Source organism: Narcine bancroftii, chromosome 5 (assembly GCF_036971445.1).
Source record: "Narcine bancroftii isolate sNarBan1 chromosome 5, sNarBan1.hap1, whole genome shotgun sequence".
NCBI lineage: Eukaryota > Metazoa > Chordata > Chondrichthyes > Torpediniformes > Narcinidae > Narcine > Narcine bancroftii.
Genome location: NC_091473.1, coordinates 85,425,512 through 85,439,321, shown reverse-complemented (window position 1 = coordinate 85,439,321; position 13,810 = coordinate 85,425,512). Strand labels below are relative to the sequence as shown.

At 37.1% G+C, this 13,810-nt stretch overlaps 1 protein-coding gene across 1 annotated transcript in view; it reads right to left on the bottom strand.

Annotated features, from left to right (window-relative positions):
* hmcn1 (hemicentin 1) overlaps positions 1-13,810 on the bottom strand; it is a 538,964-nt gene that overhangs the window by 19,771 nt on the left and 505,383 nt on the right. The window contains exons 95-102 of the mRNA XM_069942357.1: positions 10,871-11,008; positions 8,193-8,314; positions 6,866-7,103; positions 4,231-4,293; positions 3,998-4,117; positions 2,469-2,603; positions 1,606-1,719; positions 1,289-1,414 (exon numbers count right to left, since the gene is read on the bottom strand). Of these exons, the coding sequence (XP_069798458.1) occupies positions 1,289-1,414; positions 1,606-1,719; positions 2,469-2,603; positions 3,998-4,117; positions 4,231-4,293; positions 6,866-7,103; positions 8,193-8,314; positions 10,871-11,008 (1,056 nt within the window). The remainder of the gene's footprint in view (positions 1-1,288; positions 1,415-1,605; positions 1,720-2,468; positions 2,604-3,997; positions 4,118-4,230; positions 4,294-6,865; positions 7,104-8,192; positions 8,315-10,870; positions 11,009-13,810) is intronic.

The window sequence follows — 13,810 nt, the reverse complement described above, 5'->3', positions numbered from 1 at the left end:
ACCTAAAGAGTATTCCCAGAATCTGTGGTAGTTATTTTTGTATTTTAAGAAACATCTTATACAATACCTCTTAAAGGAGAGATTGTGAACTGATAACTATTCATTTTTTTTCCTGAAAATATTGGATGACCACAGCAGAGGAAAATCTGATGGTTTCTTCAACAATACAGAAGCGCCTGTAGGGCCTCAAGCCTATTCCAGAATTTGTTCAAACAAATCTATGAAGAGTAATTAACTTAATCCACTTTTCCCCTCAATTCCCTAGCTACAGAAATCAATTTCAGTCTTGAGCATCACAATGATGGAATAGCCCAAGATGGAGGATTGAGAACCAGAAGCACATGGATTTGAATCTCAGTCCCAAATAGTTGGCTTTCTCCTCATTTTGTTCAACCCTCTCAGATAGTCCAGCTTGAGGAAAGAGCTGGTCAGTCCAATCACTGCCTTTCCCTCCTCTCTCTCCAAAATAAAATACAGGTAGGAAAGTGTGTATACGCTCAAATTCCATCCTTAGACATACCACCGAACCTTAACTATAATGATCAAGTTGTTACTGCTGGAATGTGCAACTTGGGGTGGTTCTTCCTTTTGGCATTGAGAGAGCTAACCCAGTATTCCTTAAGGATGTTTCACCACAGAGGTTAAAGGCACAGAGCAATGTGCCCCTAACTCAGCAAAGCTGGCTTCTGGCCTCCTGTTTTACCAGAAGCTTCTTTAGGCAAACTATATATAGCCATATCTGCACTTTAATTCTATCATTAGTGGGAATAGCCTATGTCAATGGTAGCTGAATACTTGAACAAATACTAACACTAGTTCCTCTGCAGTGATGGAGCTACTTAAATTTATCATGTCTGATCTTGATTTAATTGAGTGGGTTGATTAGTACCAGGTTTTTGATTTTGCAATGCTGCTCATTGAATACTACAAAGTATTTGAGGCATTAAAGGTTCTGAACAGACCAACTACTGACTTTACTTACCTTTTCAAACATATCTTATGGTAAGTAATTGTCTATATCAATGAATGCAGAGAAAAGTGTGATCCTCTTCATTCTATCTAGAAATTAGAGCAGATGCTGTGCCTTATGTGGTGATATGTAATTACACCACAAGGTCACCAGGGGTCATCCCGGTGACCTTGTATATAAAGCAGCCCAGAGCTACAGTCTAGCCTTCCAGGTTCGTCTTGCAGAGGGACAAGACCTCTTAGTGTACATATTAGTTTATTAAAGCTGTCTTATACTCGCACTGCTGTTGTAGTTATTGTCAGTACACCTTAAACTTACCAATACAACTTCCATTTTCAGCTTTGGTCATTCCACTTGGACACAGATCAATGCACCGGAATCCCCCTCGGGTGTTCTTGCACTGTTGATCAGGATGGCAAACATTCTGTCTGCATTCATTGATATCTAAGCAGTGAAACCCAGAACACACTCAGCAGTTTATTGACTTGAGGGTCTTATAGTGCTATTATGCAATTCCCAACTTTTAAAATTATCATATTTCTGTCTCATTTACTAAACAATAATTTCTTTCCCAGCTTGCTTACAATTCAGAATAATAAGAATCTAAAGTTTCTTAACCTAACCTTTGTACCTACCCATACATCTTCTACCTCTTAGTTGATAACCTCGATTACATACACATCGGTAGCTCCCAATGGTGTTCAGACAGCGATGCTGGCAGGGATGAGATTCTTGGCATTCATTGATATCTGGTACAAATAACAAAAAAACTATTATCGTTTGTTCACTCTTGTAGAGGCAAAACTATTACACAAATAGAGGACAACATGGTTAGTGTAGCAGTTAGTGCAATGCTGTTCCAGAGCCAGTAACCAGGATCGGGGTTCGAATCCCACACTGTCTATAAGGAGTTTGCATGTTCTCCCCGTATTTGCATGGGTTTCCTCCCACCCTTCAAAAATGTACCGGGGATGTAGGTCAACTGGTTGTAATTGGTTAGCACAGGCTCGTGGGCCAAAAGTGCCTGTTATGGCCCTATATATCTAAATTTAAATTTAAAATAACAACTTGCATTAATGTATGATAATTTCCCAAAGCACATCCTGAAGGAATAGACAGGAAAATAATTAATTTTTGTGCCACATCTCTACATTAATGTTATTGACTCAGCTGGGAACTTCTCACTGCATCAAATTTAGAAACTGTCTAAATATAACAAGGTCACAAGGCAGAAGTGATATGTTTTTACTCAAATCAGAATAAATGCAGCAAGAGAGTGGAAAATGGATTCAGTTTGATAAAGGTGCTCCTTCTATCCTTTTTCCCTTAAGCTGAATGGGAAGGTCCACGAGGACAGGGGTCTAGAGATATTTTATGTTTAATTGTAGTCACATTAACATTCCCCACACTCCCTATAACCACACATATATCATTAAGCAAATCTCTAAAGGTTGTAAATATTCCTGTTACCTCTACAAGGGATATAAAACAATAATACCTTGGCAACTCAAACCTTCAGGAGTCCTTCTGAAACCAAAACCACACTTCACAACACAGCGATATGACCCAATGGTATTTTCACAGTCTTGTCCTACATGACAAATGTGACCACTGAAAGCACACTCATCGATATCTGAAAGAATAATGACCAGTGTTAGTGACTTACATTTGAAGATTTTTTTTCACAAGGGCTAAAATTTTGTGTTAAGGTCATCAGTTAGAAATTAACTCAGTTAACAGTACTAAACAGGTGCAAAAGTTGAGTTGGTCTTTGTAGCCCACTCCTGACATTCATTTTCTAAAATCAGTGAAAGCAATTTTGAGGAGAAAATGACAATGAACATCAATATTATAACATCCATTCAATGATTGCCTTTCTACCCCTTAGGATTTCAGCTATTATTTTTCTCTTGTATCTAAAACAGCTTTACATTTTGGCCTGAAATTTTCTTCATGGATCCGTTACTTTGAGTAATGGAGTGCTTTCTCCCAACTACCCCTTCAAACAACATTGTCGTTCAATATTATTGACAAAATCTGAGCCACCAAGTGAGGAAAAGACCAAAATTCTTTCTTTTCTGCCCTGGAATATACATCTTGGCACTGAGAAAATACTTCTGTATTTCCCCACTGAATATTTCTCAGTGCTGGATATTGACAATACACAAGGCAATTCCAACATTTCCATAATGGGAATAAGGGACAAAGAGATGTTTTAAAAGAGCTAAAATTCCTTAAAGCTCCTAAAACCTTCCACTGGTAGCTCTGGACAAGAACACACTTCAAGCAATAGGAATCTGCTACCCAGTCATGATTTCCACAGGCGGAATATTCCCACTTCTTCCAGATTGTGATGGTGCTAAACATGGTGAAAGTGTTTGGAACTGGGAAGAGTGGCCAATAATGAAGGTCTCAGGGAGAGAGAATATAGAGAAGGTGGTATGGTCGTAATTAATCCCATTGCCCAGAATTTTTAATCATTTATTTTTAGTCATAAATTTACCATGAATTCAGGATCAGATTATATGGAATAAAACCTATTGCATCACATGACTCCTTACTCATTAAGTGCCATTAGCTTACACTGTGCCTCAGTCACAACAAAAAACAGATAACTGTGAATGGGGTTTCATGTAACAATCTCATTAAACTGAAACCAAAGCCATTTTCTATTATCAGCATTGAAGTGCATGTAGATTAAAGAGTCAAAGGGAAATACAAAGCCATTTCTTAATTTGTTCAATGCATTTTAAAAAAAATGTAGAGATACAGCATGGTAACTGGTCATTCTGGCTCATGAGCCCGTGCCACCCAATAACACCATCCCATACATTTTTGGAGGGTGGGAAGAAACCCACACAGACGTGGAGAGAACATACAAACTCCTCACAGAAGCACCAAATTTGAATGCATGTTGCTGGCCTATAACCACTACGCAAACTGCATGTTGTTATAGATTGTTTGGAGAATTTATTTTATAATTAATTCTAGCCGTGCTGTTGCACATTAATCTGAAATCCAGTTTACCTTGGCAGGTTCTTCCATCAGCAGATATGGTGAGACCTTTTGGACATGAACAGTAGTAGGTCCCCATTGCATTGTGACATGTATGAGAGCACGGATTCCGGATGGCACACTCATCTTCATCTGTGTGGAATAACAGATGGCTTAATAAAAGGTCTTGTATCACTTGTTTTAGCCAAAGTATCTTTGTCAAGCAAAAAATCTATTCCAGTAGTGAATGACAATATTCAACCGACCTGAGCAATAAGGTCCAAATGAATCCAGAGCAAAACCACTCGGACACTGGTTACTATGGTCACCTGCTTGAAACAAATAACTTTTATTCTTGGGGAACACAGGATTCAATTATGAATCAATTCTTAAGACATATCTCACATTTTGCTGTTCTTTGACCTTAACCAAACTGCAAGCACATTTAGCTCAGAGAATAAGGGAGATATTTTGAGATGGCCTTTTTATTTCTAAATCCATGCAATCTAAGTAATTTTTTAACCTTAAATGGTGTTTATGTAATATGTTACATAAATTATTGAAAGTGTACAGCAGGCCTGTCAGCTGTACAATGTAAAGGCAGGCTGATGTTTTGGAATAACTTTTTTTAGACCATCAAGTCAGCCCTGCCATTTAATCATGAGCTGATCCATTTTCCCACTCAGCCCCACTCCCTGGCTTTCTCCCTATAGAAACATAGAAGATAGGAGCAGGAGTAGGTCATTCGACCCTTCGAGCCTGCTCCGCCATTCAATGGCTGATCTTAAAGTTCAGTACCCCGTCCCCGCCTTCTCTCCGTAAGCTTTAATACCCTTATACTGAAGAAATATATCTAATTCCCTCTTAAATATATTTAATGAACCTACCTCTACTGCCCTCTGTGGCAATGAATTCCACAGATTCACCACCTTCTGGGTCAAGAAATTCCTCCTCATCTCGGTCCTAAATGGTTTGCCTATTATCCTCAAACCATGGCCCCGGGTTCTGGATTTTCCCATCATTGGAAACATTTATATGATCCCCCTCATTCTCCTAAATTCCAACAAGTTACAGGCCAAGAGCTCCTCATATTCCTGGAATCATCCTTGTGAAACTTCTCTGAACCTTCTCTAGTGTCAACATATCCTTTCTTAAATGGGGAGCGCAAAACTGCTCACAATAAACCAGTGCCTTATAAAGCCTCGACATCACACTCCTGCTCTTGTATTCTATTCCTCTTGATATGAATGCAAGCATTGCATTTGCCTTCTTCACCACTGACTCATCAAGAAGTTTGCCTTCAGGCTAACCTGAACAAGGACACCCAGGTCCCTTTGCAACTGGGTATTTTCAATTTTCCCCCCATTAAAAAAAATACTCTGCCTGTTTATTTTTTTTCTGCTCAAGTGCATGATCATGTGCTTTCTGACATTGTATTTAATTTGTCTCTTCTCTGTCCATTCTCCAAATCTGTCTAAGCTCTTCAGCAGCCTCCCTGTTTCCTTAACACTACCTGCTCCTCCACTTATCTTCGTATCATTTACAAACTTGGCCACAAAGCGATTCATTCCATAATCCAAATCAATAATATACAACAAAAAGAAGTGGCCCCAACACAGAGTCCTGTGAAATACCACTAGCAACTGACAACCAACCAAAATGTGATCCCTGTATTCCGACTCTCTGCTTTCCGCCAATCACTCTCTCTGTACTAATGTTTCCTGTTATTCGATGGGCTCTTTTCTTGTTAAGCAGCCTCATGTATGGCGCCTTCTGAAAACCTAAATGCCCAACATTCACTCCATCTCCTTTATCTCGCCTGTTTGTTACTTCTTCAAAGAATTCCAATAGGTTTCTCAAACACCTTCTTCCTTGAAACAGTAATTGCACCCACTTCCCTTCCCTGATACCCTTCGACATCTGGCTCATTGCTAATGTCTTCCACAGTGAAGAATGATGAAAAATACTCATTTACTTCCTCTGCCATCTCCTTGTCTCCCATTATTATTTCTCCAGCATCATTTTCTAATGCTTTTATATCAACTCCCATCTCTAGTGCTGGTTTTAATTCTGAGGGACATCTAAAAGAAAGTTTTCCTTTTGTTTCCTTAGTTTCATTCATTGGATTCCCTTATGGCAGATTTTTTATTGTATATTTTGTTTTAAACTGGCTAATTTTGTTGGTGAGTGGTACTGTCAAAGTAATTATAAATATGCAGATTTTGACAGCAAGTGTTCTTTATACCAATCTATTGCCTGTAAATTATTGCAAAATGTCAAATTTAGTGTGGCAATTGGATAATTCAGGCAAACTATTATAGGCTGTATCAGTCAATTAACTTGTTGCATGCTGATTTTAGCCTGAGAATCTGAGACAAGAATTTAATGTCAAGGGAATTTGTCCTTAAGAAAATATGGAGTAATTATTTTAATACTGCAATGTAAAACATTATTTATAGTCTCCATTTGCATTTCCAATATCAATAAAGACCCATAAGATTTCAACAGCTAAATACATCTGAAAAGAATGCAATATAGAGCCCCACCATAAACTACTTGCCATTATAACAATTAATTAGTTACGATAATACCGCAAGCACCATTCATCAAAAAATGTGACCCAGAAAGATCTGGGTTATCGAGCAATGGAATTTGAAGGGCAAGTAAAAGAGGTTGTATTGCCAAGAAAGGGTTAAATATTAAGTGAAACTTTGAGTTTGGGCAGAATTACGAAAATAGAACACCTTAGTAATTCTTTATGTAACTCTAGAACATTGGGCAGACTTAACTTTGATGCTTTGAAATATATCCAGAACTATATTGTTATAAAGCACCAACTCCAATTCCAAATATGAAAAGATCTCTTTCAATTTAAAAAGAACTACCTTTCTGTTTCATTACCTTTAGCAATGATGGCATGAACCTTGTACTCCAGAATTTCATCCAGTGGGTTATATGTTGCCTCAATGGCTGTACCTTGGAGTGTTTCCACAAGAAATGGCATTCGCCCTTGATTACGATCATAAGTAATGGTGTGATTCCAAGAATATGGTACACTGGCATCATCTACTGTAAACATCCTGGTGGAGTAGGCATAGATCTGGCCTGGTCCAGTTTGAATGTAGTCCTCTAAATAATCCTGAATACACCACAGAATTGCAGGCATTGAGAATGTAAATTACACAAATTATTTTCATGAAGATTGATGATAGATGGTCACAGATTCACACTTGCTATTAATACTCTTACACCATTAGGCCTAGAATTTGCTGAAAAAAATAATGTATTTGATCAGTAAACAGTTACTAATTTACACATCAGCTGACAATTAATAGTGAATCATCACCATGTGCTGGCCAATTTATGCCTCTTTGACATCTACCTTGTGAAAGGATGTCTGGCACTTAAACTTGATTTAGGTTTATCAAGAAAATGGCTGTTAAACTCGCACACTGGTGTTTTAATGGTCTTCTTTCACTCTGTGCTGGAAGGTAATCCAGTACAAGTTATAAACATTAATTGAGAGATTTTAATTCCCATTCCCTTCACTCCCCTCTTCTCTCTTTATGCAGTTTATTTTCCCATTCCTCTTGTACCTGATTTAGCACTGAATACACCACTTTCGTTCTCTCCACATTTCTCATTCCCTTAGTCAAATTGTATAAGTCAATTATCGCGTTGTTCACCGAAACAACATCCAGAATGTTATCAGCTTGAATTTACAGCAACTGGGAACATTATCTTAGGATATACTTTACAAATTATGTATATTAAGTAGACCCTGTTCCCACAAAATTTGAGCTATTATTTAAATATAATGAGAGGGGTTTTAAGATGCACTCTATCTGTCTGGTTGTCTCCATATCATTTTTTTTTGTCTTTAGAGACAAACACTGTGCAGGAATCGACAAATAATATGCATGAATTCAGATCTTCAAGGAATATGTGCAAAGATACTCTTACCTCACAGGCAGCAAAGCACCATTAACAACTTAAGAGCAGAGATTATTTACTAATAGTCTGAAATGGGAGTTTTGTTTCCATCAAGACCCCTTGCTTGAAATACTGTAACAACCAGCACAAAATGTAAAAGCATGATTGACTTTAGTATCTTCAGGCATATTGCAGTACTGAGAATTTGGGTGGAAAATCGCATGCACTTCATCCTCAAATTTTAAATTTTTCTTATCAAACATTATGGAGAATCATAATGCATTTCCTATTGTACCTTAACATTAAGGTTTACAGATGAGGGAAGTTGCAGCACAAATCCATTCACCACAATGTCCAGTAACAGTGCCCCATCTGAATCCAGGCCTCTAGCAATATGCGTCATTCGTAGTATCTCTCCTAGAAATCACAGCGACCAAAAAGAATTCTCACTAATGCAGCCTGTGCTGTTATTAATGCTTCACAAAGTGGTACTGAATTCAATGTTAAAAGATCACAGGATTATAAATACATCATATCTGTAACATGTAAACTCTGAAATGGGAACTGGTCCAGAATTTCCATAACATGTTGACATTTTTTTTTCATCTTTAGAATTCATTGCTATTGATGAACAGCATCTTAAGCTGTACTACAAATTGATAATTGGCTACTTTAACAATCAAAAAAATTGCACATTACCCTGGAGTTGAGACCAAAAGGTCCTAAATCAATTTATGACTCCTGAGAAAGTTTTGTTTTCACATTTCTAAAGTGATTTGTCATGTTTGAATTCAGTTTTGTATTGGCTTTTCAGCATTATTGGTGCGTTACTGGATAAATCCTATAAATGCTTATGAATATGTAAAATAAAGGAAATTTAGTTTTGAGGGATGCTTGTTAGAGTCCTTGATATACTCTGCAACACTCACAAGACAAGAGATGGCATATAAACCTTTTAGACTGAGATCCAAACAAGTCTTTAAAACTTTGAATATTTTAGGTTGATTGGATACAGAAGGTATGTATCCACCTATGGGGAAGAGCATAATCAGTATGAAATACAAAGGGAAATTCTTAAGAAAGTTTTCCACAAACAATGCGATTAAAAATCAGAAAACCACTACACAAAGGAGCAATCAAGTTGGGAAGACAGAACTAGTTCAAGCGAGAGAGAGAGAATTAAAAAAATACACTGAAAGGTTCAACAGAGGAATCTCAGATCAAGCATAAAATGATAGGAGTGATTTGCTGGGTTGAATGGCCTGTTTCTGTATCACATATATTGTGTAATCCTATGGTGGGGAGCTGCTATTCAAGGCAAATTAAAGGTATATTGTTCTGAGAGGACACTTATCAAAGGGTCCAAATGTGGGATTTCTCTTGGTCAAACATTTTCTTGCTGTTTCTCTTGGGAGCTCTCCATTCTCCTGATCTAGAATGCCTACTGTGAAATTTAAAGACCCACATTTATGACTACTGTTAAAAAGTGCAAATGTTTAATTCTTGAAATCAAAGGTCAGCATAGTTAAAGATCAGGTAGCAAATGAGAACCAGATTTGGTTGCGGAAATGTAACTAATTAACTTCATTAATCTGGTTCCATCTGGTTCCATCTTAAGTTTGAATCATTTTGGTCATGTAGAGTTTAGAATCAAAATGATCTGCATTTGGTCTTGTTTTAAAATGAATTTCAATTTATTGCCTGAGGATTTTGAAGTGATTTATTTTTAATTTGCAGAAATCTGAAATGCTCTCATGGTTACCCATGAAATAAAGGGAAAGTTTATTGAAAGATTCAAACACTTAACAAAGCAGGCATGATGGTCAGAACAATTCAGTGCTCATACACTATCAGGGACTCATTACCCCTTATTTAATACAGTAAAATCCCCGGTACCCAGCAGATGCTGGATATGCAAATTTTCCATTTGCCTGAGATACTCTTATAATGTCTAACTAATATGCCTGCATGAAGAATAAACAGTTTAAAAGGCAAAAGGCAGTGCAAATTGTAAAGTAATTTGAAATAAAAGTATTGTAGTCCTTAATTATGTACAGTTCACATTAATCAGGTAATTCCCGTAACTTACAAAATTTAAATTTGAACCCCTGTCACTGTAACAGCGTTGTACTACCTGCTGCACTAACCATGCTGCTGTCACAATTAACCCACCCCCCACAACACCCCCAAGTTTACTGATGAAGCCTTACAAATATATTTAATAATATACTCTTAAAGACTCTTAATAAGCAGGGATCGGGATACACTTTGGGAGAGTCATCCCAGCAGCAGAGGCCAGCTCTTCGTCCTGGCTGGCACCATTTTATTCAAACACAGCTTTATTGAAACTTTATTCGAACAGCTGCTGTGGGTGGAGCATAATCGGGGCACTCCACTGGCTGAATGTTTGCTTCAGGGAACCTTTAATTTTACAATTTTAAACTTTTTATTTATTCTTATTTATCTATCTATATATGTATTTATTTCCTCCTTTTTATTTTGCTGGTTGCTTGTATTCCAGATACCTGGGATTTTACTGTATCAAACAAGGCTAAATGCTGATAGTATGATTCACTCTCCAAGTTGAAAATCTTGTGTTGAAATATTACTTCACCATATTATAAGCAAACAAATAAAATCAAAAGGGAGATCTGTTTTTAATAAGCTGTGAACGCTATTTATTTATACCTTCATCACAGTAAAGAAAGATGTCCTGCAAATCAACACATTTGTTTACTTAACATTGAGATCAACATTTGCAACTATTCTTCATGACCAGTGAGAGGAACAAAAATCAGTGGGGTGGGAGGAGGAAGGTTCAGAAAGATCAAAAATACTTTAGGAAACAGATCTAATTTTCTATATTAATTAAATGGCCATTTCTAAAGTAACAGCCATAAACCCACCAGATAACAATCCATCATCTTTTCCACATTTGTACACAATGAAAAAATTGTGAAAATATCAACTAACCTGTGGCAAACTCAACTTGTGTCTCTCGCCTGAATACTCCTTTTGTAAGAGTATATCCATTATACGCTTCCCCAATTTCCTTTGCAGTTGCCCAGTATATGGGATTTAATATTGAAATGAGTTTCCTCATGGCAGGGCCTAAAAATAGTGTAGAATGACAAAATACTTTAATCTTTTCAGACCATAAACTATTTCTCAGAATTAAGAATATTCTGACCCATGTTCAATTTTTATTGTAATTTATCAGTCACAGCATGGTTCAAGCCTTGAGACTGTTAGAAAAGAAGGATCCCAATTCTGAAAGAACATAGAACACTACAGCACAGAACAGGCCCTTTGGGCTTTGATGTTGTGCCGACCCATATATTCCTTAAAAATAAAAGTACTAAACCCTCCCTACCCTGTAACCCTCTATTTTTCTTCCATCACGTGCCTCTCTAGGAGTCTCTTAAATGCCCCTAATGTTTCAACCTCTACCACCGTCCCTGACAAGGCATTCTAAGCACCTACTCTCTCCATAAAAAAAGAAACTTACCCCTGATGTCTCCCCTAAATTTCCCTCCCTTCATTTTGTACTCGTTCCTCTGGTGTTTGCTATTCCTGCCCTGGAAACAGATGCTGGCTGTCCACCTTATCTATGTCTCTCATAATTTTGCAGATCTCTATAAAGTCTCCTCTCATCCTTCCAAGCTTCAAAGTAAAAGGTCCCAGCTCTGCTAACCTTGCCTCATAAAACTTATTTTCCAATCCAAGTAACATCCTGGTAAATCTCCTCTGCATCCTCTCCATAGCTTACACATCCTTCCTGTAATGAGGTGACCAGAACTGAATGCAATATTCGAGTGTGGCCTCACCAGAGATTTGTAGAATGCAACACGATCTCTCTCCTCTTGAATTCAATCCCCTTATTAATGATGCCCAGCATCCTATAGGTCTTGTTAACTATCCTAGCCACCTGTGCGGTGACCTTGAGGGATGTAATGGATTTGAACTCCAAGGTCCTTTTATTCATTCACACTCTTAAGTAACCGACCATTAATCTGTACTCAGACTTCTGGTTTGCCCTTCAAAATCCATCACCTCACACTTATCCAGATTGACCTCCATCTGCTATGTTTCCACCTAACTCTGCATCCTGTCTTATTCTTTTGTAACCTTCGACAACCTTCAGCGCCATCCTCAACTCCTCCAACCTTCATACTATCTGCAAACTTACTGGCCCATCATTCCGCCTCTTCATTCATAAAAATCACGAAGAGCAGGGGCCCCAAGACAGATTCTTCACTAGTCACTGACCTCCAGAAAGAATACTTCCCTTCCACTAATAATCTCTGCTTTATACCTGAAAGTCAATTTTTTATCCATACAACCAAGGTTCCCAAGTCTCATGGGGCATCTTGTCAAAAGCCTTACAAAAATCCACGCAGACCTCATCTACCACATTATCCTCATCAATTTCATTTGTTACCTTGTCAAAAACCTCATTTAGGCTCAAGAGGCACAAGTTTCCCTTCACAAAACCATCCTGACTATCCTCAAATAGACTGGACTTCTCCAAATGCTCATAGATCCTATCCTTAAGAATCCTCTCCAATAGTTTGCACACCACTGATGTAAGAGTCACTGGTCTGTAATTCCCAGGATTCTCCCCATTACCTTTTTTAAACAAGGGGACTACATTTGCCATTCATCAATCCTCTGGCATCTATCATAGATCATAGCTATTGCCCTAGATATCTCTTCCCTCACTTTCCACACCAACCTGGGGTATATCGCATCTGGCCCCAGGAACTTATAATGTTTTTAAGAAGATCCAACACTTCCTCTTCCTTAATCTCAACACTGTTCAGCAAACAATACTGATCTGTTTCAACCTCGCCTTTATTCTTGCGAATACTGAAGCAAAGTATTCATTTAGACCTCCAGAACCTCCTCCTCCTTCAAGCACATGTTACCTCCTTTATTGGCCCCAGCTTCATTTCTTTTGAAAATTTTATTTATCATTTGTATCAATAGAAACATTAACTCAATGTATATAGAAACCTCATTATAACAACATAATACAAAATGATGCAAAAAGTTTATATTTTTCTCCTTCACCCCCTCCCTCCTTCCTACACCCCAAAGTAAAAAGAGAAAGAAAGAAACCACCTAAATCTATACATTTATTATTAATTATATTTTCTAAATATTAATTGAGAGGAGTGAGTGATATGGATGATGTGGATGGACTTTTACTAACGAAATCCATATATGGTTCCGAAATCTTATAAAAATTCCCAATCTGATTTTTTAAACTATGAGTAATTTTTTCTAATGCTATACAGTTTTGCACTTCAATGTTCCATCTATCTGTTGTTACAAAATTCTCTGTTTTCCATGTTATCGACACATTTTTTTCACTACTGCTATTGCTATACTCAGAAATTTGTTTGATATTTATCCAAATTCAATTTTGTATCTACTTCATATATATTACCAAGGACAAATATTCTCGGATCTTTTTGTATTTTGATCTTCATAATTTGTCCTAATAACATACTCAAATCTTTCCAAAATTTCTCCACTTTTAAACAAGACCAATCTGAATGTTCGAAAGTCCTTATTACACTGAAAACATTTATCAGAATAATTTGAATTAAAACCATTTAATTTATATAAGAGTATAATATAATTTATGTAAAACATGATATTGAATCATTTGATATTGAGCATTAATCATATTTTTAACCCTCTCCTGATGTAGTCTTGACCATACTTCTTGAATTTGGATATTTAAATCTTTTTCACCATCTTTGTTTAGATTTATATAAATCCTTTTTCCCTCATAGTCTCTTGCTATTTGATATACCTATTAGTGATAAATTTCTCCATAATTGTATCTGTAATTAGATATTCAAATTGACTTTGTGCCAGAAGTCTTAAATTCGCACCTAGTAT